The 27469-nt window shown below is 40.6% G+C and overlaps 1 protein-coding gene and 1 long non-coding RNA gene across 3 annotated transcripts; one reads left to right on the top strand and one right to left on the bottom strand.

Moving 5' to 3' along the window:
• RCAN3 (RCAN family member 3) lies at window positions 1-27462 on the bottom strand. Of its 2 annotated transcripts, none has more exons than XM_044286858.1 (5): window positions 27368-27462; window positions 23696-23937; window positions 14350-14523; window positions 3623-3794; window positions 1-2467 (listed from the first exon to the last, which is right to left on the bottom strand). In XM_044286858.1, exons 2-5 carry the CDS (start codon window positions 23894-23896, stop codon window positions 2322-2324), a joined length of 693 nt encoding a protein of 230 aa, XP_044142793.1. In that variant the 5' UTR covers window positions 23897-23937; window positions 27368-27462; the 3' UTR covers window positions 1-2321. The 2 variants fall into 2 exon arrangements, with proteins under 2 accessions (XP_044142793.1, XP_044142794.1); XM_044286859.1 differs by lacking the exon at window positions 27368-27462 and adding an exon at window positions 27214-27236.
• Window positions 15861-23012, top strand: LOC122932451. The gene is made up of 4 exons (XR_006388306.1): window positions 15861-15919; window positions 16483-16553; window positions 18772-18816; window positions 22270-23012. It is a non-coding gene; the product is annotated as an uncharacterized LOC122932451 (long non-coding RNA).
• Window positions 27463-27469: the final 7 nt, after the last annotated feature.

The following is a 27469-nucleotide window of genomic DNA, read 5'->3' as shown; positions in this document are numbered from 1 at the left end:
TTCTATTGAAACTCTATATTTTATAGCACATTGTACTAAAGAGTATTTGTAATGTTCTTAAATGCATACAGACATATCCTAGAGACAAACAGGACAGGACAGGACAGTACAAATTGTGGAGTTTCACCTCCTTTAAAAAGACTACCACTGAAAACGATGAACCTCTGCAACCTGACATTGTGTTGCTGCTGACATCCTATGCTGTAAGGTTTAGGAAAATCTGCCGACATTGCTAGACACCGCTATAAAATGCTGTTTTCTATCAAGCAGTAGTAATACAGAGTAGCGCTATAGCTGCCCGTGGATGTTAAGTGAACCCTCTCCCGATCAGCCATACTCATAGCAGGGAGATAACTTTTGTTTTCTATTGTAAAAGAAGGAAAAAAACTGCTTGCACTCATGTTGGAAAACCTCCTTGTGTGTAAGGGCCCTTTAACATGGGTTTCATCAGAACGTGCTTTCCTGATCATTGCCTGTTGTAAAACGGGCAGCCAACAGCCAATAAACGAGTAAATGCTCATTTGGTGGCTGACAGCATCTTTTATGCAGGGATACAAATTCTGGCTGGTGGGCAGGACATCTCCCCTTGTACACGGGGACTCTTCTCCTGACAATGTAAAGTACAGTATATGGGGCAAGAACAATTGTAAAAATGATTATTCGTCTCCATACAGCTTCCATTGGCCAGTCGCCGATCCACCTGCGATATCGACAATCCGCGCCCGTTATAGGTTGTTAAGGATCCTAATTTTGAGGTGATGAATGGCTGACCACACAATTGAATACTTGGCCCAAACATCACAGAGCTGTTGGTTAGGGATCCCCTGCCTAAAGTAACTTATAGGTTTGGTTATTTTAGAAAAATGTACTATAAAAAAATACGTTTTTAGCTGTTGGGAACAGTTCCTCTTATAAAATGAAGCAGGAAAACAAAATGATTCTATTGGTAACGCAAAAAATTCATTATGTGGTTCATTTCTATTCCCAAATTCTTAATTACAATACAGTGTAACTAACAGTGACGACCACTTTACTACAGTAAGTGCACATGTGTACTTACACTCCACGTAAAACAAGACACAGTTTAACATTCACCATATATGGCTTAGATAAACACACTATAGACAGTACACCATCGGCATCAGGTTATAATAATGTTATAACATGTCATTTAAGGAGCCTTTTAGAGGCTGCATCCCACATAGCAGGCTTTAAAATACATTCACCATCATAGCAAAAATCAGCAGGTTTGAATAGTCCCATTGGCTTTTGTAGGACCTAGGACATATCCTAAACAGGTAACGCTCTTAGAAAATGTATAGCTACAAGCAGCTGCTTAAGGTGCCCATACACCTTCAATAGCGGTCGGCTGAGTGAGTTGACCCACTGATCAATATCTCTAGCGGTGGCTCATCTGCCGGGAGAACAAAAGCATTAGAAATTTAAATTCAATGCACCCATTCCTTCACTCCCCCAACATCATCTGTTGGAGGACAGTCAAGAGCTCCCCATACACATTAGATCGTTGGCAGGTTTGACAAAAATTGAGTTCATCCAACATTAGTTCAACGTGTATGGGGATAGCTTTAGGCTTGCAATCATTTTTCATCTACCTTTCCAACCAAAGATTCGCAGTTCTATCCTTAGCTGTATAACTTGAGTTATTAAACGTAACAAATGAAAGCTGACAAGTCCAAGTTATAAAACACATACATCCAAAATATAATGTTCTTACCAAGGTAGACACCCTATAATTAAGTGTCCTTGCCTGTGTTCTTTCCACTGATGTTAACGGAACAATAATACTGGAAGGACGACAATACTCCTCGGTGCTGCTACTAGCAGTTCATTATATGACAAAGAGCTGCACAGACCACCATACTGGACCACCAGAGGCTGTGAGGAACTTGGCTGACTAAGGACAATGCCCCATACAAAAAAAGCCAATACCCTGTAGTTTAGACAAGCAGTCTATTTCACCGAAGCGTTTGGAAACAACTCTTCTTTAAGTGGTTAACTTCCTTGCTAAGAGGCATTGCCCCTTTAAAACAGTGGCATGGGACACAAAAATACATTTGACTGCTGTCAAAGTTTGGCTAAAACACTGATAAATGTGAGAAATGTAACAGATACATTATAGTAAAATAAAAAGTACATGAAATAAATACGGCATTTATACCACGTTTGATAACCATAACCTAGATTGTCTTTAGCTATATACATAAAGTGAATATTAAAAGGTCTACATTTCCCTTTTTAAGATATGCTTTCCAATTCTATATATTTTTTTAAATATTTTTAAACTGATAAAAGGCGTCAAACTAGTTTAAAGATGGACGCTTAGTCTGAACTATTTTTTGCTTCAGCGCCTTCATTTCATCCTCCTCTTCCTCATTTTCGCTCTCACACACATGAACCACCACACTAGGAGTTGACTCTGTGCCTGCATGCAGTTCATACTTCTCCCCTGGAAAAAAAAAGTTACATCGGTGATAGGTAGAGATGCACAAATAGAGGTATAAAAGTATCACTAGAATTTCGACAAAAGGGACAATACTACAAGATACCTAACCTATAACAAACTTTTACAAAACAATATGTTACAAGTAAAAGATATAGGGGGGAATTTATCAAAACCGATGAAAAGGAAAACTGGCTTAGCTGCCCACAGCAACCAATCAGATTCCACCTTTCATTTTTCAGAGCTCCTTTGGAAAGGTGTAATCTGATTGGTTGCTAAGGACAGCTAAGCCAGTTTTCTTTTGCACCAGTTTTGATAAATCTCCCACACAGTGAAGGATATGGGAACAATGAAACACACATATCTAATGTTTGCTTTTCCTGATCTAACTCGGTCCAACATTCTGTGCTGATTAATTCCTTAATTAATTCCTCTCTTTATAGCCGTCAGAGCATTATTTTTCTGAAACAGAGCCCCAAATCCCCTGCATAGCCATAAAGTTGAATGATAAAATTCTGACTATTTATGTCCACCACTAGAGGGAGCTCACACTTCTTTGGTGGCCATCACTAAAAGTTGCAACCAGTGATTGCAGCATATAGATTTACTAGGATGTGTGTGATGAAATATACATAAAAAAACAAAACAAAAAAACAACCTATCATTAACCTTCCTGATCCGGATTTCAGATCTGCACTATAACAGCACCACATATAAGTGTACTGCCCCATAAATAAGATTTAAAGGGAACCCATCACCATGAAAACGCAGCACAATCTGCAGGCTGCATGTTGTAGAGCAGGAGGAGCTGAGCAGACTGATCTAAATGGTTGATAATCAAAACATTTCCTATAAAACTATCCACCTTCTGGATATCAAAGCTCAAAATGAAAAGGAAATTAAATGAATAACTTAAAGTTTGGATGTATCATTTCCCATAAACTATAGTTAAATCTGCTCAGCTCTTCCTGCTCTATAACATGGTGCCCGCAGGTTTTGCTGCATTTTCATGGGAACAAATCTGTTCCTTTAAAATCCAATAAGAAAATTTTTACATATACGTCTGAAACTATTATGCAATGATATGTTATTTGCTATGTTATATTGTTTTATTCCCATAGGTAAATATTCAGCTAGCTCTACTGGAGATGATGAACTTACCAGGCCCAAGCTTTGAAACCGCACATAGCAAATCATAGTTGAGCGTTGGGGTTGGGTCCCCGCTTTGTTGCCATCCTACAGGAGGAGATGCTGGTGGTGAAATCAGGAACTGTTTCGTTAGCGGAGGAGGTAACAGGAAGGATTTCTCTCCTTCTTCATTAGATACCTGGGCCTAGGGAATAAACAAAAGGGCAATCAAAAGCATAGCAAAGCACTGGGCCACCCTAAAGTTGTAATAAAAATCTACAGTGTAGAGTAAGGGCTCATTTAGACAGCGGTATTCTATCCGCAAAAATGCGGATCCGTTTTTTTTTGCGGATTAGATGCTGACCCATTCACTTCTATAGGGGGCCCTTTTCTATCCCACGGTTCCGCAAAACAAATGAAACATGTCCTATACTTGTCCGTGAAAATCAGGACATGGCCCCATTGAAGTTTAAGGGTCCGCAAAAATACTGAATGCTATCCGTTTTTTTGCCGATCCGCAAAAGAACGGATAGCATTCAGTAATTTTGCAGACAGCATACGGCCGTCTGAATAAGCCCCAAATGTAATGGAGAAAGGTAGAGCGGTGCTAGAAAATTACCAGGAAATTTTTGTTAGAAAACTTCACATTGCTTTCTGTGAGGATTACCCTATTCACATTCAGCATCAATAACCTTCATATGGGAAGCAATGTATTACCTATGCAGGAGCAAATAGGGGCTCCAAATACTTAGGCGCTAAAAGCATAGATTACAATATGTCACCAATCACCCAATATTATATTCACTTGGATTTTATCTCATTTAGCATGTTTTTTTTTCAAACCATCCCTTGTAACTAAAGGTAACCATTTACACTTGTTTAAGGCTAGCCACTTATATTTCTTTGGTCAATCGCTATCTCTCATGACCCCTTCATAGACATGTAGGCTCTGCTGACCATGCATGTATCCTAAAAGGGAATAGTGGAGAAAGCCAAGCTCTTAAGATACATCTATCAGTGGCTTATCTCCCAAGAACAAAAGTATTGGGCAGTTCTAATTAAACACGCTAAATACTTCTCTCTCCCAACATTACTTGTCATAGGGGAGTCAGGAGGCCCCCACACAGTTATGATGGAAGGCCAGCCCTGCCAAATTTGAAGGGTTCAGCCCCAAATCATCTAATGTATGGCTTAATTAAAGCTAATCAAAATAGACAATTTCAACCAAAATGATCATTCATTGGATGAACTTTAACAACTAATTTTAGAGGACCAATGGCAGACCATTATCAACTGAAATCAGTAAAGTTAGAAATTTTGGGCAAATAATTGAATGAAAGGTCTTTTGGGATGAAATATGTTTCCACAAAGATCATTTGTCCTTTGCCTATATGCGAGCATGGTTTTCTGCTGCAGGTGGCTGCTGATACATGGGCCTGAACCCTAATAATACCTTAACAAATAATATTAAAGGGGTAAAAGGGAACCTGTCACCGGGATTTTGGGTATAGAGCTGAGAACATGGGTTGCTAGATGGCCACTAGCAAATCCGCAATACCCAGTCCCCATAGCTCTGTGTGCTTTTATTGTGTAAAAATCTCAGGTTATTTTGCACATCTATCAAATCATTTTTTTTACACAATAAAAGCACACAGAGCTATGGGGACTGGGTATTGTGATGTGCTAACGGCCATCTAGCAACCCATGTCCTCAGCTCTATACCCAAAATCCCGGTGACAGGTTCCCTTTAAGACTAAACTTCGCTCCATGGCTTCCTCCGCAGGTCTTGGGTCTCTGAGAATCAACATCCTGTTGACATGCATCATGTGACAGCTGCAGCCAATCTGGCCACAGAGGTGACCTGTCTCCCATGCGGAAAGTGACCCAGTGACGTACCGCATGAGTGACATGTCACGAATAAGGCCAATGATTGGCTGAAATGGTCACGTGACGAGCATCAACATGTTTTAATTCCTAGAGACCGTGGACTTCGAAGGTGTCCATGGAACGAGGCAGCCAGAATCCAGCGTCGGGGACCAGGTATCAAGTATAAACTCCTTTAAAAAGGTATTTCCATTTTTATATTACTCTATGTAGGAAAAAAGTCAGTGTTTTGGAGCACTCACGTGTGTACCTGCATCATGCCAACAAGAAAAGACCTGAGAAACAATTGGCACCACTCTTTAAACTGGGAAAAGTTATAAGGACATCACCAAATAATTTTAAATTCTTAATTTAACAGTAAGAAGTATTGTCTACAAAAGGAAGAACCATTTTTCCATGACTGTATGCTATGAAGAATGTGTTCCACCATGCTATGGATGCATAGACTGGACCAGCAAAACATATCACTACTTGTGCAGTAGACTCTGCTGCCATTGAAAGGGAACCTGTCACCGGGATTTTGTGTATAGAGCTGAGGACATGGGCTGCTAGATGGCCGCTAGCACATCCGAAATATCCAGTCCCCATAGCTCTGTGTGCTTTTATTGTGTAAAAAAAACCACACACGATTTGATACATATGCAAATCAACCTTGAGATGTGTCCTGTACGCGAGATGAGTCCAGCACCGCCCCGCATACTCAGAATCTCCCCCTTACTCCCAAACGTCAGAAAGCCAGAGCGCCGTAATCTCTCGATGAGCGATCTAGCGCATGCGCAGTTCCTTCCCTGAGGGTGATGCCAGCACAGGGAAGGAACACTATGACGACACTGCGCATGCGCTAGCTCGCGCATCGCAAGATCACGGCGCTCTGGCTTTCTAACGTCGGGGAGCAAGGAGGAGATTCTGAGGATGTGGGGCGGTGCTGGGCTCCTTTACGCTGGACTCATCTCATGTACAGGACACATCTCAGTTTAATTTGCATATGTATCAAATCATTTTTTTTTTACACAATACAAGCACACAGAGCTATGGGGACTGGGTATTGCGGATGTGCTAGCGGCCATCTAGTAACCCATGTCCTCCACTCTATATATAAAATCCCGGTGACAGGTTCCCTTTAAAGATTCCCTATAATTTGGACCTCATGAACCTAGTTGTAGGAACACCTGCATGAACCTTTTATCATCATTAAATTTCAACAATAACAGAGGCTACCGGCAGGCTGAGACTTGGAAGTGGCTTTGCTTTTCTTGAAATCCCAAGAAACTTCATTTAATCAGTATTAAGTTGCACCATCAGAAATAAATTGGGGGTCTTTTTTTTAATCTTCTCCTGTTCCTTCAGTTTGCTGATGTCTTACATTGCCAAGAGCTTTCTAATCATGCTTGTTCTAGAGCATGGTCTCTCTGCAGTCATTAACACTCATGAATATTTCATAGTTTCCCTAATGCTAGTTCATTAACATGTGTTTTTCTTAACATGGAAAAAAAAAATAAGTTTTGTTTTTGTGCTGATTTCCCTTAATTATGATTAAAATACAACAACATTTTATTCATGGAGCATTAGAAAGATGCAATAAAAACAGTACATTCAGGTCCCTTTATTTCTCCATATTTTATTGGGTTTCAGCCTTGTTCTAAAATTGATAACATTCATTTACTTCTCATCAACCTAAACACAATACCACATACCTACTGTAAATTCAGAGTTGTCAAATTTAGCCTAATTTACTGAACCCCCCCCCCCGAAATATGACCTATATATACACACACACAATGCATTTGGAAAGTCTTCAGACCCTTACACTTTTTTACATTTTGTTGTGTTGCGGCCTTGTGTAAAATAAAGTAAATAAAAAATACTGTACGGAGCGGTACCTTGGAACCAAACCTGAGTTTGAGAAATGTTTTTTTACAGTAGAAATCGCAAGGTAATAACTTCGGCTCATAGGAGCCAATACATTCTAATACTGTTAGGAGCGCCCGCTCCGTACAGTATTCAAATGAAGTATTATGCGAATCGATTTCGGATGTTTCGTGTGAGGGCTGGATAGGATGCGGGAAAATGCGCAATTTTTCTGCACGAGTGCAAAGCGTTTTAATGCATTTTGCACGAACGAGAAAATCGGCATGTTTGGTACCTAGACACGAACCCGGACTTCTTCACAGAAGTTCGGGTTTGGGTTAGGTGTTGTTTAGATTTTATTATTTTCCCTTATAACATGGTTATAATGGAAAATAATAGCATTCTTAATACAGAATGCTTAGTAAAAATAGGGATGGAAGGGTTAAAAAATAAAAATTTAACTCACCTCATCCACTTGTGCGCGCAGCCCGGCTTCTTTTCTTTCTTCTTCTTTGAGGACCTGGGAGGAAAAGGACCTTTGGTGACGTCACTGCGCTCATCACATGGACGTGATGGACCATGTGATGAGCGCAGTGACGTCACCAAAGGTCCTTTTCTCCCAGGTCCTTAAGGTCCCTTTCACACGAGCGAGTTTTCCGCGCGGGTGCAATGCGTGACGTGAACGCATAGCACCCGCACTGAATCCTGACCCATTCATTTCTATGGGTCTGTGTACATGAGCGTTGTTTTTCATGCATCAGTTCTGCGTTGAGTGAAAATCACAGCATGTTCTATATTCAGCGTTTTTCACGCAGCCCTGGCCCCATAGAAGTGAATGGGGCTGCGTGAAAAACGCATTGCATCCGCAAGCAAGTGCAGGTGCGATGCGTTTTTCACTGATGGTTGCTAAGAGATGTTGTTTGTAAACCTTCAGTTTTTTTATCACGCGTGTGAAAAACGCATCAAAACGCATTGCACCCGCGCGGAAAAAACTGAACAACTAAACGCAATCGCAGACAAAACTGACTGAATTTGCTTGCAAAATAGTGAAAGTTTCACTGAACGCACCCTGAACGCATCCGGCCCCAATCCGCAACGCCCGTGTGAAACCAGCCTAAAGAAGAAGAAAAAACACAAGCCAGGCTGAGTGAACAAGTGGATGAGGTGAGTAAAAAAAAAAAAAATTTCACGCATTGCACCTGCGCGCAATACTCGCCCGTGTGAAAGAGGCCTTAGACTATCACCTGAGGGACCCGATACAGATAAGCGTGCCTTCTGAAATTATGTGCATTGAAAGATGGATTCCAAATTGTAGAAATATATTAAGGATGTTCAATGGAAAAAGAATGCAGCTCAGAATGCAACTTTGCCACATCAAAAAGTCTGAATACTAATCGTTATATTTTATATTTTTAATAACAATGCACACATTTCTAAAAAACGAACTGTTATGTAGTATTGGGTGTAGATTGCTGGAAAAAAAAAAAAAAAAAACAATGAAGAAGTGGCCTAAAAACTGTATGATCATTGTAAAGTGTAAATATAGCGTATTACAGGGATAGATCCCCACTACTGTTTGCAAAAAATGGCGCAAAAAGATTGTGCCATTTGGTTAAATAATAGCTATCAAAGAATATAGCAGACTAGAAGTGTGCTGTATTCATGAAGGGAGTCTTAATAAAATTGCCCCTACATACATATAGCATCAGAGCAAAGTGACAACATGGTCAATCTGGTCTCCAGCATACCTCAATACCTAATTATTTAGCAATATAGGAAAGGGGGAATTATCCGGCTCCTAATAGAATAGTCATTTCCTGGTCCGTAATGCAAACAAGAATAAGACATTTTCTATAAATTTTGCAGACGACATGGAACAGACGTGCGGATGCAGACAGCACATGGAGTGCTGTCCGCATCTTTTGTGGTCCCACTGAAGTGAAACGGTCCGCGTCCGACCCACGAAAAATGCAGATCGGATGCCAACCCAAACCGTGGTTGTGTGCATGAGCCCTAATGGTGGCACCAAATGGCCATGTGAACATGGCTGCCTTGGTGTTTTATGGGTACATATAGTACTAGGGCATATGTATATTGTATGATCAATATTGATGTTTCTGCCACAAAAATGACTACGCCAATGAAAGTACATTAAGTGCCACAAAATGGACACGCTCACTATGTAGATAAAAAGCATGTAGGTCCTTCCTCCTAAACTTCCTGGTTTGAAGGGAACCTGTCACTGGGATTTTGTGTACAGAGCTGAGGACATGGGCTGCTAGATGGCCGCTAGCACATCCGCAGTCCCAATAGCTCTGTGTGCTTTTATTGTGTAAAAAAAGACGATTTGATCCATATACAAATTAACCTGAGATGAGTCCTGTCCCGGAGATGAGTCAGGGATCACAGCAGCATGTCTGGTGTGTGTGTTTATTAGAAGCCAAGAGTGCACACACAAATAAGTATGACGTTTCGGCTACACAGTAGCCTTTATCAAGTATACAATTACTATACATGGGCCAACATATATACACCAAACTGACCACTCCTATAACAGCTCAGAGCCAATCAGCTGGAGATTCAATCAAATCAGAGCATGTGTGACAATTAAAAGCGGCCTGAACTCCAATCAGGCTGTGAGTAATAATAAAATCATATATACCCGATTCCACATTAGATAAGACCTGATTCCATCCTTACACCTCAAGTCGACGTCTCAATAGGCGTCTTGCGCATGTCTGTGATGTCATCATGTCGTAGTGTCGGCGTGCTGCCGTACGGAGTCACAGGGGTGCAACCGCACCAACTCCTCCGCCAATGAGCGTTCGCATCCAGGACACAAGGTCACGTGCGTTACACATCACCCGCTCACGTGACCGTCACATGACAGACGCAAGGTCCGGTATTATCCGCAAAGAAAAGAGGACATAAAGGATATTATATATATATATATATATATATTTACACACCTCATGCATCTAGCCACGGATGTATAGATGGGGACATAAAATATGTCTCACACATACCTCGTCACATCCATGAATTGCCAGAGAGACATCAATACATAACAGGTGGTGGCTGATATATAATCAGATAATATATAGACATCGACTTAAAGCGCAGAGAAGCAAAAATAAACGGATGAAAAAATGAGAACCAGTATGCGTAGAATATAAAACTGTACCCCGAGCGGGACAGATAATAAAGTGCAAAAATGTACCTAAAAATACCGTATAAAAACATATATATACTGAATCGGACAGGAAATGCATGAAAATATTCTACCTATCTACGCTATTTACATTTAATTCAATGTTGAGTCCCTGGGGTTGTAAGGATTGCAATGTAAAGATCCATTTGAGCTCTTTCTTTCTTAACATACATTTCCTATCACTCCTGGGAATCTGAACCGAGTCGATGACCCGGAATCTCAATTGACTGACAGAGTGTCCACAGTCATTGAAGGGTAGCCACTGGCTTGTCCAACAACCTTTTAAGACATGACAGTAGTCACCCGTGCCGCATGCTTGACTCCTTTCCTTGGAGCCAGATGCTGCATGTGAGGCAAGTGGTATCTGAGACATATTTTATGTCCCCATCTATACATCCTAGATGCATGAGGTATATAATATCCTTTATGTCCTCTTTTCTTTGCGGATAATACTGGACCTGGCGCCTGTCATGTGACGGTCACGTGAGCGGGTGATGCGTAACGCACGTGACCTTGTGTGCTGGATGCGAACGCTCATTGGCGGCGGTAGGTGTGGCTGCAGGAGTTGGTGCGGTTGCATCCCTGTGACTTCGTACGGCAGCACGCCCACACTACGACATGATGACATCACAGACATGCGCAAGATGCCTATTGAGACACCGACTTGAGGTGTAAGGATGGAATCGGGTCTTATCTAATGTGATTGGAGTTCAGGCCGCTTTTAATTGTCACACATGCTCTGATTTGATTGAATCTCCAGCTGATTGGCTCTGAGCTGTTATAGGAGTGGTCAGTTTGGTGTATATATGTTGGCCTATGTATAGTAATTTTAAACTTGATAAAGGCTACTGCTTAGCCGAAACGTTGTATTTATTTGTGTGTGCACTCTTGGCTTCCAATAAACAGACACACCGGATATGCTGCGGTGATCCGTTTGCTATTTTCTACTGTTCTTGGGACTGCTGTGGATCTGTGGTCCTGTCGCATGCCTGGTTTGGTTGAGAGGTCCATTTGTGCTGCTCTGCAACTTCTTTATTCTGAGATGAGTCAGGGACAGGACAACCTGTATAGTTTCCCCTGAAGACGCCGAGAGGCTCGGCGAAACATGTAGGGACACAGGACTTAAGTTTTAGGCAGGGAGTTCACTGTTAGGCCTCTTTCACACGAGCGTGGCGTGTGAGGGCCTGATAAGATGCGGGTGCATTGCCGTAAAATGCGCAATTTGCCCGCACAAGTGCAAAGCGCTTTAATGCGCTTTGCACGCGCGTGAGAAAAATCGCCATGTTTGGTAGCCAGACCCAAACCCGGACTTCATCACTGAAGTTCGTGTTTGGGTTAGGTGTTGTGTAGATTTTATTATTTTCCCTTATAATAGCGTAGCAACCTCCTGAGGGATCCTCTCGTTTGTTATTTTCAAGGGACAGGACTCATCTCAGGTTAATTTGCATATGTATCAGAGCTAAAAAGAACTTGCGGTATTGCGGATGTGCTAGCGGCCATCTAGCAACCCATGTCCTCAGCTCTATACCCAAAATCCAGGTGACAGGTTCCCTTTAAGTCTTTAGAGAAGGGAGTTGGAGGGAGTAGAAATATGGTTGCCTCCTAAGAGAAGCTAAACTTTCCTAGTTTATCTTGCAAGTTATGAAATTGTGATACAGGAATGAAATGGAGAATTTCTGACTTACTCTATAGATATTTCCCAACATGTAGTGTCTAATTCTTACAAGATCACACACAAATCCTCTACAAAATTTCTCACAACATCTGCCGTAGTCTAGAACACACTACCCCAGCACATTAAACTCTTCCCCAACATCCAAACCATCAAAAGCACCCTGAAAACCCACCTCATAGGGAAAACTGACAACCTAAAAAAACACTGCTGACACTAAAGAGCCATCCGAGTAGCTTTCTCCTACTGTCTTCCTTCCCTTGTAGATTGTAAGCCTTCATGGACAAGGTCCTCTTCTCCTCTGTGACAGTCTGTTGATAACTTTCTGCTTACTGTACTTGTTTTGTTTTATATACAGTACAGACCAAACGTTTGGACACACCTTCTCATTCAAAGAGTTTTCTTTATTTTCAGGACTATGAAAATTGTAGATTCACACTGAAGGCATCAAAACTATGAATTAACACATGTGGAATTATATACATAACAAAAAAGTGTGAAACAACTGAAAATATGTCATATTCTAGGTTCTTCAAAGTAGCCACCTTTTGCTTTGATTACTGCTTTGCACACTCTTGGCATTCTCTTGATGAGCTTCAAGAGGTAGTCACCTGAAATGGTTTTCACTTCACAGGTGTGCCCTGTCAGGTTTAATAAGTGGGATTTCTTGCCTTATAAATGGGGTTCGGACCATCAGTTGCGTTGTGGAGAAGTCAGGTGGATACACAGCTGATAGTCCTACTGAATAGACTGTTAGAATTTGTATTATGGCAAGAAAAAAGCAGCTAAGTAAAGAAAAACGAGTGGCCATCATTACTTTAAGAAATGAAGGTCAGTCAGTCCCAGGAAAGGAAGACCAAGAGTCACCTCTGCTGCTGAGGGTAAGTTCATCCAGTCACCAGCCTCAGAAACCGCAGGTTAACAGCAGCTCAGATTAGAGACCAGGTCAATGCCACACAGAGTTCTAGCAGCAGACACATCTCTAGAACAACTGTTAAGAGGAGACTGTGTGAATCAGGCCTTCATGATAGAATATCTGCTTGGAAACCACTGCTAAGGACAGGCAACAAGCAGAAGAGACTTGTTTGGGCTAAAGAACACAGGGAATGGATATTAGACCAGTGGAAATCTGTGCTTTGGTCTGATGAGTCCAAATTTGAGATCTTTGGTTCCAACCACCGTGTCTTTGTGCGACGCAGAAAAGGTGAACGGATGGACTCTACATGCCTGGTTCCCACCGTGAAGCATGGAGGAGGAGGTGTGATGGTGTGGGGGTGCTTTGCTGGTGACACTGTTGGGGATTTATTCAAAATTGAAGGCATACTGAACCAGCATGGCTACCACAGCATCTTGCAGCGACATGCTATTCCATCCGGTTTGCGTTTAGTTGGACCATTATTTATTTTTCAACAGGACAATGACCCCAAACAGACCTCCAGGCTGTGTAAGGGCTATTTGACCATGAAGGAGAGTGATGGGGTGCTGCGCCAGATGACCTGGCCTCCACAGTCACCGGACCTGAACCCAATCGAGATGGTTTGGGGTGAGCTGGACCGCAGAGTGAAGGCAAAAGGGCCAACAAGTGCTAAGCATCTCTGGGAACTCCAAGACTGTTGGAAGACCATTTCAGGTGACTACCTCTTGAGGCTCATCAAGAGAATGCCAAAGAGTGTGCAAAGCAGTAATCAAAGCAAAAGGTGGCTACTTTGAAGAACCTAGAATATGACATATTTTCAGTTGTTTCACACTTTTTTGTTATGTATATAATTCCACATGTGTTAATTCATAGTTTTGATGCCTTCAGTGTGAATCTACAATTTTTACAGTCATGAAAATAAAGAAAACTCTTTGAATGAGAAGGTGTGTCCAAACTTTTGGTCTGTACTGTATGTACGTATACCCCTTTTTAGATGTATAGCACCCTGAAATTAACTGCACCTTAAAAAATATATATATATATGTATAATAATAATTATGATAAAAATGCCTCAGTATGTTCTCCTTAGTCAGCCTCATAGTAAAAAAGTAGTACCGAACAGGAATACAGTGCTTACTGGTACTTTTCATATAATTTATATTTTTCCTATATGTACTAGAACCCAAACTTCTCCAAAATAAAAAAGACAATCATGCATTATACTGTACCTGGGCAAAATACAATTTCAGTTTCTTTCCATTAAAGTCAGACTCATGCAGTTCAATTCTTGCTCGAGCTGCTGCTTCTGGGTTACTAAAATTAATTCTCACTCTCCTGAAGCTTTTAAACAACTGGAAAGAAACCTGGTCATCATATATTGTAAAAAGAGCTTTGAATCTTTCCTGCAAGAAGGTAAAGAAATCGGCACAAGTTAGCACGTTCAACAAGAAAAATACACAGTATAAATATATATATTGATGAAAAGAATAACACACCAAGAACGAGTTGTTGGAGTGGAATGAAGCTTTCTCTGTGTGAATGTACTGATGATATATGGAAGAGATTACAATATTAGAGCGAAATTATACGTTTATTGGGGGAAAACTGTACAACTGAATGGAGGGTCTAGTAGCAGGGTGTGCTGCCTCTTGCCCGGATAAAAGATGAGATACAGTTGGGCATGGAGACATACAGGTTCCAGATCCTATGGCACATTTGCCCACAATTGTTGCAGCTGGACTCGTCTTGCATACTTTTAACAAGCTGGTTAGATTGGCAATAAATATGGTGACCGGGTGCCAAGAAAGAGTTGCAATCTGGAAGAAAACACCCCTGGGAAACCCTTCCTGCTGAAAAATGACAGTTGGAAGCCCTGCCATGAGAAGAGGCAACATGTGTCCTGCACATATCGCTGAGCTATTAGTGTGCCACATATAACTACTAGGGGTGACCGGCTGTCATATTGTTTTACATAGGCCTGAAGTGTTCATCATCAGGCCTCCATACCCAAACTAGACTGTTGTATGATCCCACACAACCTGAATCTATTACTAAAGACACTATGGCTCCAGTCCTTAGCAGTCCAGGTTTCTAGTTCACAACACCACTGCAAACAAATGTGATGTTGGCTCACTGTCAATGGCAGGAAACTTAACAAGCGCCATGACCCCAAATTTTCTTGGACAATGTAGGAGCAGCTTGTGCTTGTTAGCAGATCAAACGATCCTCTCTACTAGTGGTCTGTCTGCCCCCGGAGCCTGTTCACCGTGTGTGTGCGCGCATGACCTCATGTAACCACTGCTCCCAACAGCCAGGTATGAACAGTCTAGATGGCTGGCAATTCCTCGAAATGACCATCCTGGTCCTCTCAGCCCATTGATGTCATACGCTCCAATTCACAAAATAGAATAAATCATCACTCAAAATAGAATTTAAGCAAATATCTTTATTTATTTAGTTGGGTAATTAAAGGCCGCAATGCTTATTACTTAACCAATTAATTATAATCTGGTTAATCCAATTTATTCTCAAATATAAATAAGTAAATATTTAAACCAATAAACCATATAACACTCAGTCCACTCAGAGAGTGACTTAACCCCCGTCAATAAGCAAAGCGACAAAATAAATAGGGAAGGGAGGGAGGGAACTTGAAAAATACTTACGTGAATGAGCCAAAATCGTTATTTTCTGTTCTTTTATAGGTTCTCAAACTGGCAGTTAAAGTGATCTCCAATCAAATTTGAAGATATCAGCGCAAGCACCCACAGCATCTGGGTTAACCCATTCTTCACATAGGTAAGTAAATAATATAATCAACATATTAACTGTAATGTTAGGTGCCATGTCATCATGGCTCACCACACTGAATTTATCAGTATGGTTCGCTCCATGATGTCATACGCTCCAATTCACAAAATAGAATAAATCATCACTCAAAATAGAATTTAAGCAAATATCTTTATTTATTTAGTTGGGTAATTAAAGGCCGCAATGCTTATTACTTAACCAATTAATTATAATCTGGTTAATCCAATTTATTCTCAAATATAAATAAGTAAATATTTAAACCAATAAACCATATAACACTCAGTCCACTCAGAGAGTGACTTAACCCCACAACGCCACATAAAAACAAGTGGCCCAATAAACATTGCAAGCCTTTAATAAAAACCATTATCAATTATGTTCTGCAAATCTGAAATGAATATATCACATCCAATATCAGAAAGCTGATCATCCTTTTCTTGGTAAAGTCCTCTAACGAATCCTTCTAATTCAACATGTCTGTAATTGCCATGACCAATTTCCTTCAAATAAATCTCCATTTTTTTATTAATTCTTTTCCTAATTGTTTCCAGAAAGGATAACTCAGAATTGAACCAAGAAAATTTTGGGATGATGTCAGAAAATACGAGTACAACACCATCAAGTAAGTAGCATATTTTACATAACAATTCTTTTAATTCATAAATTAACAAATGCGTTTTGATTTTTCCCAAATCAAACGAGCCAATATGTAAAATAAACAGGTCAGGTTTCGACATTTTTGAATATATAAGGCTGACATTCTTGAAGATATCAGAAATTTTAAGGTCAGCAAAGGAAAACCAGTTTATGGAAAATTCTGCTGAATAACCTAAATTAACAGTAGAATGTCTAGAAGCAGATCTTCTCTCAGCCAATTGAATCAGTTCATCACCAAAAATCCATACAACTTTTGAAGGTCCTATATCAATAATGGGGGATTTGAGATTTTATTGTCTGCAGCAATCTCGCTTAATCTTAGAGCAGCAAAGAAAGCTATAGAAAATGCTGCAGAAAATAAATTGGTTTCATATTCCGAAGAACAAACTAATACTAAATTACATATGACCTTTTGTAACAATTCAATAGATAAAGGGCTGGTCTTAACATTGTGGACTGACTTTCTTTTGATACCTTTAATCATTTGTTTAATGATAAAATTATTCAGAATAGAGCTTTCGCCTTTTAATTTAAAGAAAAAAGAAATGCCCGATAATTTTTTAGAAATAGAATCGGCTTGTAAACCGTTGTTGTAAAGATATATAATAAATTTGATAAAATTCCCTAAATTAAAATCAATGTAAGAAATTTTTTGAGATATGCAGAAAAGCTTCCAATCCAACCATGCGGCAGAATATGCTGCCCATGTATTCTTGGCTAATGAACCAAAAATAAGTTCATTAGTTAATCCTCTGATATCTCCCAAAGATGAGTTGGACAAGGAATTCCCATTCGGGAAGCTCGAGGTGTCATTAAGAAGAATTCCTTGAAGCGCTGTCGGGACAAATAATCAGCAATATAATTAGTTTTCCCAGAAATAAATCTAGCTTTTATCCAAATGTTAAATTTTAGACATTGAAAAACTATCTTACGCAATAATGAAGAAACTAACGGAGACTTTGAAGTTAAACAGTTTATGGAAAAAACTACTCCCATATTGTCCGACCTTAGCAGAATTCTCTTATTCTGAAACACTGAGGACCAAATTGTTAGAGAAACTAGAACTGGAAATAATTCTAGAAAAACCAAATTTTTTGAGTACTTGTTATTAGTAATCCAATTTAAAGGCCAACGTTCGGCAGACCAAAAGTTGTCAAAATAAGCACCATATCCAATAGCACCAGACGCATCTGTATAAAGAGACAAGGTGTCTGAGCCAACAAACTCTTCCTGCCAAATGGTGTGACCGTTAAATTCACATAAAAATTGCAACCAAACTGAAATGTCATCCTTTAGTTGTTTGGTGATGCGAATATGGGATCGAGGTGAGGACTTACCTGATGTGGCAGCATACAATCTTTTAGAAAAGACCCTTCCCATGGGAATCACACGAGAAATAAAATTAAGAGAACCTAAAAGAGACTGAAGTTGTTTAAGCGTAATTTTTTCTTTTCCGGATATGCGAGTTAATTGTTGAACAGTATTCTGGATTTTTTCCATTGGTATGCTAAATTCCATTGTTACTGTATTTATATCTATGCCCAAAAACTTGAGATTCGTAGTAGGATAGACAGTTTTATCTACAGCTAATGGAATGCAGAAATATTTAGCTATACCAATGAATCTATTCAGAAGATTCATACAATCATCCGAATCTACACGACCTATAAATAAAAAGTCATCGAGATAATGTAGTAAAAATCCACTACCTGAGTGAATATCCATAACCCAGTGTAGAAAAGTTGAAAACGCCTCAAAATAAAAGCAAGATAGGGTGAATCCCATGGGAAGGGCCATATCATAAAAGAATTTATCGAGAAAATAAAAACCCAAAGAATTATAACCGATGGGGTTTATAGGTAGTAGTCTGAAAGCAGATTTAATGTCAGCTTTGGCAAGAAGAGAATTGCGGCCTGCTTTTTGTAAAAAAGACAAAGCTTGATCAAATGAGGAGTATTTCACACTGGCTTTATTTTTTTCCATCTCATCGTTTAAGGAACTGAATTTAGGATAAGATAAATTGTGAATAAGACGAAAAGAATTTGGTTCTTTTTTAGGAACTAAAGCTAAAGGAGATATACGAAAATTCAAGAAGGGGGGAGAATCAAAGGGACCAGCAATCCTACCTGCCAAAATTTCAGATTCAATTTTTTCTTTAACAATGTCAATATTTTGTTTTACAGATAACGCATTTTCAACTAGAATGCAACCTGGACCCACAAATTCAGGTATGAAAAACCCATTGGTAAAACTGTCAGTTAATAAATTAGCCATCTGAATGTTTGGGTAATGACCTAGCCACTGAATTATTATTGGCAAATTCAGCGGAGTCACCTTGTTTAAACGATTGAATTTCCTTGTTAGAAATTGGGAAGTGAATACCTTGTTTTTTAAAACATTTTGAGGCTGAATGAGAACCGGCACAGAAAGAACACTCGTGTCGGTATTTGCAATTATGTTGCCATCTGCAATGCGACTCGTTAAATGCGAAACAGATACCTTTTTTGACGTTAATGAAATTGGGTTGACGAAAAAGATTGTTTTTGTTAGGGAGCATTAAATTCAACCAAAGCCCGACATCTTTACTACCCCAATTTAGATTCGGATATACTGCAAGTTTCTGACGAAAGGATTCGTCATACAGACACCAACCCATTCCGCCAAAATTTCTATATGCCTCCAAAATAGTATCTACATGGTAAAATAAACCAGTACAAAGACTAGGAAATTTTTCACCCAAAACTGCTGAGTATATATTAAATGCTTGCAGCCAGTTAAAAAAGGATTTCTGGTGTAATTTTCTATTTTCTTCAGAATCTGATTTTTTGTCTTTCAATAATTCACTTTTTAAATTCTCACTAGATGAAGGAAGAAGAGAAAAAATTTCAACATATTCTTTTCTCAAAATTTTTTCTTTCACGCTCAAGGGTAAATGAAACCCTAATGGAGAAATTTGACACGCCAGAACTTCTTTAACAGATGTCTCTTTTATACCTGAGTTAAATTCAAGCTCAGGAATTACTGCCATTTCAGGGTTAATATTGGACATTTTAGGTACATTAGTGAACGGTTGAATGGTTGAATTAGCAGCAGTCAGACTATTAAGGGTATTAACTTGACTGACATCTGCTAATCCAGACCAAACATTTTTTGGTGATTCATCCTTAATCCTTTAGTTGTTTGGTGATGCGAATATGGGATCGAGGTGAGGACTTACCTGATGTGGCAGCATACAATCTTTTAGAAAAGACCCTTCCCATGGGAATCACACGAGAAATAAAATTAAGAGAACCTAAAAGAGACTGAAGTTGTTTAAGCGTAATTTTTTCTTTTCCGGATATGCGAGTTAATTGTTGAACAGTATTCTGGATTTTTTCCATTGGTATGCTAAATTCCATTGTTACTGTATTTATATCTATGCCCAAAAACTTGAGATTCGTAGTAGGATAGACAGTTTTATCTACAGCTAATGGAATGCAGAAATATTTAGCTATACCAATGAATCTATTCAGAAGATTCATACAATCATCCGAATCTACACGACCTATAAATAAAAAGTCATCGAGATAATGTAGTAAAAATCCACTACCTGAGTGAATATCCATAACCCAGTGTAGAAAAGTTGAAAACGCCTCAAAATAAAAGCAAGATAGGGTGAATCCCATGGGAAGGGCCATATCATAAAAGAATTTATCGAGAAAATAAAAACCCAAAGAATTATAACCGATGGGGTTTATAGGTAGTAGTCTGAAAGCAGATTTAATGTCAGCTTTGGCAAGAAGAGAATTGCGGCCTGCTTTTTGTAAAAAAGACAAAGCTTGATCAAATGAGGAGTATTTCACACTGGCTTTATTTTTTTCCATCTCATCGTTTAAGGAACTGAATTTAGGATAAGATAAATTGTGAATAAGACGAAAAGAATTTGGTTCTTTTTTAGGAACTAAAGCTAAAGGAGATATACGAAAATTCAAGAAGGGGGGAGAATCAAAGGGACCAGCAATCCTACCTGCCAAAATTTCAGATTCAATTTTTTCTTTAACAATGTCAATATTTTGTTTTACAGATAACGCATTTTCAACTAGAATGCAACCTGGACCCACAAATTCAGGTATGAAAAACCCATTGGTAAAACTGTCAGTTAATAAATTAGCCATCTGAATGTTTGGGTAATGACCTAGCCACTGAATTATTATTGGCAAATTCAGCGGAGTCACCTTGTTTAAACGATTGAATTTCCTTGTTAGAAATTGGGAAGTGAATACCTTGTTTTTTAAAACATTTTGAGGCTGAATGAGAACCGGCACAGAAAGAACACTCGTGTCGGTATTTGCAATTATGTTGCCATCTGCAATGCGACTCGTTAAATGCGAAACAGATACCTTTTTTGACGTTAATGAAATTGGGTTGACGAAAAAGATTGTTTTTGTTAGGGAGCATTAAATTCAACCAAAGCCCGACATCTTTACTACCCCAATTTAGATTCGGATATACTGCAAGTTTCTGACGAAAGGATTCGTCATACAGACACCAACCCATTCCGCCAAAATTTCTATATGCCTCCAAAATAGTATCTACATGGTAAAATAAACCAGTACAAAGACTAGGAAATTTTTCACCCAAAACTGCTGAGTATATATTAAATGCTTGCAGCCAGTTAAAAAAGGATTTCTGGTGTAATTTTCTATTTTCTTCAGAATCTGATTTTTTGTCTTTCAATAATTCACTTTTTAAATTCTCACTAGATGAAGGAAGAAGAGAAAAAATTTCAACATATTCTTTTCTCCAAATTTTTTCTTTCACGCTCAAGGGTAAATGAAACCCTAATGGAGAAATTTGACACGCCAGAACTTCTTTAACAGATGTCTCTTTTATACCTGAGTTAAATTCAAGCTCAGGAATTACTGCCATTTCAGGGTTAATATTGGACATTTTAGGTACATTAGTGAACGGTTGAATGGTTGAATTAGCAGCAGTCAGACTATTAAGGGTATTAACTTGACTGACATCTGCTAATCCAGACCAAACATTTTTTGGTGATTCATCCTTTTTAGATAGGTAAAGTAAAAATTCATCAAACAACTGAATCTTCAATTTAGAAGAATCAATGTCAAGTGAATTAATCTCTTGATTAATAGTGCCCTGCAGTTTGCAGTCACTTAAAAAGTTATAATTCAGCTCACCAGAAGCAGATGATGTAGGAGGATGATCAACTGTTGAAGCAGGTGATGGCTCCTGAGTGACAGTTGAATGCTGTTGAAAATGACGCCGTTGAATTTTCCTGCTGGCTCGGCTTGAAGATAAGTTGGTTTTCTTGGTCTTAGAAGGAGGCGCATATTGTGAAGGGGAATATGCCCTCTTGTCTCTCCGCTGACGTTTTTTAATCGGCGAGCGGGTCTCAGGTTTTTCGCGCATGCGCAAAAAATTATCGCAGGGAGGATCGATCAGTTCGGCGCTCGCGCCAGGTACTGCGCAGCAGACGGGATTAGAAGATAAAAGAAGCTCTTCTTGCTGGTCCGGTCCTTGCTGTAAGCACTTCCTCAGCCATTCTTCTCCCCCTTGGCTTTCTGCTCTGAAAATAAGTTGTTTCAACAGATCTTCCATGACACAGATGAACGCAGGTCTGTCTCTTGAAAAATACTTACGTGAATGAGCCAAAATCGTTATTTTCTGTTCTTTTATAGGTTCTCAAACTGGCAGTTAAAGTGATCTCCAATCAAATTTGAAGATATCAGCGCAAGCACCCACAGCATCTGGGTTAACCCATTCTTCACATAGGTAAGTAAATAATATAATCAACATATTAACTGTAATGTTAGGTGCCATGTCATCATGGCTCACCACACTGAATTTATCAGTATGGTTCGCTCCATAATGTTTGTCAACTGGGCAACATGTCTTCAAGTGCAACGTAGAGGCATGTATAGCAGGTAGGGTTTTCCAAGACTTTTATAGCGATGACTTATCGCCTACATAGGTAATCAGTATCTGATCGGTGTGGGTCTGACACTCTGGACCCCCACCAATCAGCTGTTTTAGAAGGTACCAGCACTCGCATTAGCACCATGGCCTTCTCTCTGCTCACCAAGCACAGTGACGTACATTGTACAGCGGCTGTGCCTAATATCACAGCTCAGTCCCTGTCACTTCTATGGGGCCGAGCGGCACCTAGGCCATGTGACAGTTGAACGTGACATCACATGTCCTTGGCTAGGCTGTGAGAAGGCCATGGCACTACTGCAAGAGCCGATGCCTTCTCAAGCAGCTGATCAGCTGGGATCCCGGGTGGCGGACCAGATACTGATGATCTAACCAGAGGATACCCCTTTATGGACCAGACAAATATTTAATTTTTTCATCTTGGCATTCCAGACTGTAAACCTTATTATAGGGTACCTAAACCTTTACGCAAAGCAAGGAAGGTGCAGCGACGCTTCTCAGAGTGCTCTGCACCTACCTTTCACATCGGCGCTGCTCTGCTTTTGCAGCATATGGAGTACGGATCAATAGAAACTATAAAGGGTCTGTACTCTGCATGCAGCAAAAGCAGAACAGAGCTGATGCAAACGGAAAGTTTAGATTGCTCTAAGAACTGTTGCTGCACCAACCGTGCTTTGGGTAAAGCTTTGGGTACCCTTTTATTTTTGCATCAACAGGAATCAATAAGCCTTTATTTTTTATGTTGGGCATTTTGTACTTCCTATTTTTAGTGTATACTTTCATTAGTATTTAAATTTTAAGCCAAAAAAATGCTCCATTTTTTTCACCCTGTTCATTGTTAGGGTATATATTTAAAGGGAGTCTGTCAGCAGTTTTGACCATGCTAAACTGCAGACAGCACTTGGTAGGGGAGAGCAGTACAAACATCCCTTATGTGGACATTTTATTATCAGGGTAGTCCGAGTATGAACTTATATTCTTTCAGATTCTGCAAGTGCCCAGGAGGCAGTACTTCACTGTGAAGTGCTCCCTCACCCCCTCAGATATGAGTAACAGCTGTAGCGTCCAACAAGGAGACCAACTACAGCCATCACTCAGAGCACTAAGATGGCAACATCCCTTAAACTGGCCTTCAAACAGAGAGGAGAATAACTCTATAGGCATACATACCTTCTGATCCTCCAACTCAAAGACTGATTCATGTACATTACACACAAACAGAGATGTTGGAAGGTCACTAAAATCCATCAATTCTTCAAGGTCATCATCATTTTCACCAAAGATCATCTCTTCCTCCTCCTCCTCCTCTTCTTGGTCACTACTGTATATATCTGCGCTTTCATTCCAGGACTTCATGGTGTCTCTCAACATTGTTTAACTTAAAAACCTCACGGACTTCTGGTCAAGAAAACCTGTAGAAAATTTACAGTTAATGAATACTGGGGAATAGGGGGAAACAATTTAAGTTTATCCATACCTTCTCCCTTTATTCACATTGTCTTGAACATGATGGACATGTGTCTATTATCAGCTATACTATGTACATATAACACACTTAAAAGGGTCACTCAAGGCAAAAACTAAAAAATCAGCCTTCGGCCATATATGCTTCCGAAGTTTCATCCACCTGAATGGTGTCATTACAGAGATCCCATGCTGTCCGCTACTAGGCCACACCTGAAGCCTGTGCCACCTCAGAGTCGGTATAAGAAGATAGTATCACATAATGCTACGATGATAACTATCCCTTGCAGGATACTAACAGGACACCAGGGATGATGGGGCTTGTATAATTGCCTCTGTCAGGGTCCATGACGCACCAGTTTCACCACTGCCTGCTGACAGGAGAGGTAAATAATATATGGCTGACTCAGTCTCCTGGAGAAAGGAGAGTCATGGAGACAGCAGCCACTTGGCATAGGAACAAAGGGGGGAATTCATCAAGCCCTCTCTGCCAGAGACATGGCACCAAAATGTCGCTAATTTTTTTAACAATATTTTGCGTAAAAAAATTTGCAATTCTATGCATACGAAATGCCATTCTTAACAAATCCACCAAAAGCCAAATAAAAGTAAAGAGCACATATTGTACATACACCATGCGACGGCTGATTTCTCATTTCTGACCAGAGTGTGTGCGTTTCATGTGGTTACACATGTACAGCAGAATCAAGACTACAGTAAAAAGCGGATAAATGTTCTCGACTATACATCAGAAATATTACATGTAGCAGTACAATCAATAGGTCTGCAAAAATACCAGCGCCCATATAAAAGTGCCCCTATATCAGCATTGCCCAAATCCTAGAGTCCCATGTCTTCTGATACAGAAGATCAACCCAAGTCCTAGGCGTGTTTGGGACCGCTCAATCCTTATGAAAAATCAGACGTATGCTTTAGATGTGTAGCATGAAAACCCATTCCGTAAGCGTGGAAATTCAGAGCTTGCACAAGTGTCTGGCCAGTTTCCAAGGTAACAGGAATGCATGGCACAAGCCTCGCACTGGCAGACCCGTAAACAGGGTCACATCGACAGCTCTCTGAGAAAAGCATGCCCCGGTGTACCTCCATTAGACCACTTGTCACCTGCCTCTGATCCCACAGGGGCTGTGTGCCCGATCTGAGGAATGCTGCTACGTCTGAAGATATTTCTCATTCTGATACCAAGTAGCCACATCACTTTCTCACAGAACGAGGGCAGCACTGAAAGATGGCATCTATTCCATGTCACATGCACGCATCTGTAGTGGGCTGCAAGCTTACAGTCGGCTCATATGCTACGTTTGTGGGAAATCAGATGGTTTTGTCATAAACCGCTAACACGAAGGCCCCAATCCCCATACCAGAGCCATCGTGTGGTCAAACGTGGAACTGCAAGTGATCATCAATTCTCAGAAACTTTCTCATCCATCAGATGCTTTTCTATACACATGATTCTGTTACCGGATTATCATAGTATACTAGAAGGTAGTACAGCAGTATTAACATTTAAAGGGGTTTTCCCATTGTACAAAGGGATCTCAGATGGCATATTAGCGGATTTACAGCTGCAGTTTTTGCTGCATATCAGATCCCCAGCAATCATAAAGTGATGGCATAAACTATCAATATGCCACCAGTTTATAAAATGGAATGAACAGGTTTTTTATCATCAAAGATTGTTGTTTGCCTAGTCAGTATTTAATACGAAGGGACCTGGAAAGCTATTTAAACTCTGACCTTAGAAAATAACTAAGTCAGGTATTTTGGGGGCTACGTAAGGGTATAGTCGCATCTGTGGCATGCCCGATCCGACAAAAATGCAGGCTGTTGGCCAGACAAAAATCGTTGCATGCAATGTTTGTTTTTCGACACATCTTGAGATATTTGTGCCCCATAAGCTCAAAATCTACAGGGTGGGGTAGCCCACGAAAAAGTAGCCCGCCTCCAATATCTCCAAATCAAACTGCCTAATAGTAAATCTCTCTTAGTTGCCCATAGCAACCATATCTGATTGGTTGCTATGGACAACTAAAACAGATTTACTATTAGGCAGATTGATTCAGAGATTTTGGAGGCAGGCTACTTTTTTGTGGGCCAACGTGTACATTTCTGGGTCGGGGGGGGGGGGGGGGGGGGGGTCGTCCCCTTCCACTAAGCTCTGTACACTTTTGTTTAAAAAAAAAAAAAAAAGGATCGGGGATAAGTCTAATTGGCAGGGGTCTAATGCCAGTCACCAAAAAGGGGGCCAAGTTTGCCCACTTCAATGCTTTGGCAGAAATGCGTGTGTGTCCACAGCCTCGTTCAACTCTATGGGACTAAGGAGATCGCGAAGTACAAGCTCTTTATGTGGACAGGGGACAATCCTTTTAAAGGGGTTGGCCACCTTTTGGGTTTTTTTGGGCAGCCCATCCCCTCCTGGGCAGACCTGCAAAAGAGATCATACTTAGCTGGTCACTGGCCTCGGCTGCATTGCTATCAATATCTGCTTTGACATCACTTCTGCCCATCGTGCCCCCATTGCGTCATGTCAAATGGTCATGTGACACAAGGGAGGCAGGTTACTTCTGCAGCCAGTGATGGGCAGCAGCAGTATCAAAGCGGATGACGACAGCGGGAGACCCAAGAGAGGCGGCCAGGGAGCAAAGGAGCTGGGACCCAGAGGCAGAGAGCAGGCAAGTATGCTTCCATTTGCTGGGGTGCCAAAACCCCTTTAAAGAGTAGGAATATCCTTTAAAAACTAGCGTGCAGCTTTGATTTCCATCCCTAGAGGACAAGTATAGCCTGGTGATTTCAATGGGCACCACATAACCCTTTCCTGGCGTCAGTGCTGGAGAACGAACACTTGCTGCCACCACAGATTACCACCGTCCACTGGGGTCTCATGTCACTCTCAGCAGCAAGACACCCCTTTTTTCTGGGGACCTTACTTTAACAAAAGAGAGCGTATTTTGGGGGAGATTAAAGGACCTCTGTAACACAGGCCAATATGTAGGTGCACTTGGGTCCCTCCAGGGCAAGCCTTGGGATTGGGGTAAAAGAGGTGGTCCTCATCAGAACTCGGACCCCAACTCTGTCACACAATGCACATCACGCAGTCCCATCATTTGCTTCTCCCTCCTGAAAGTTGGAAGCAGATACAACATGATGCAGCCCCTGCCTCATAATATCAGGGAGGAAGTACACAGCAGGGAACTAATAATCCCTACCCCAGTAAACAGATCCTGAGAGCCACCTATACACCCAGAACCGGTGACATGATCCCATGTACTGCCCCCTCCCCTCGTACGAAGTGGTACAGTCCGCAGCCGTGTGCGCCATCACTCAGCAGTGACCTTGTCCCCCGCCCAGGAGCGCACTTACCTGATAACCCGACACCTGCTGCCCCGCCCCTCATCCCCGGCTGCGTCCTCTGCTATTTCCTAGTGGGCTAAAGGACCTCTGATGACATCATGCCCACGTGAC

Source organism: Bufo gargarizans, chromosome 3, assembly GCF_014858855.1.
Source record: "Bufo gargarizans isolate SCDJY-AF-19 chromosome 3, ASM1485885v1, whole genome shotgun sequence".
NCBI classification, from domain to species: Eukaryota; Metazoa; Chordata; class Amphibia; order Anura; family Bufonidae; genus Bufo; species Bufo gargarizans.
Note: the sequence above shows the minus strand (reverse complement) of the source record. Positions and strands in the feature narration are given on the sequence as shown.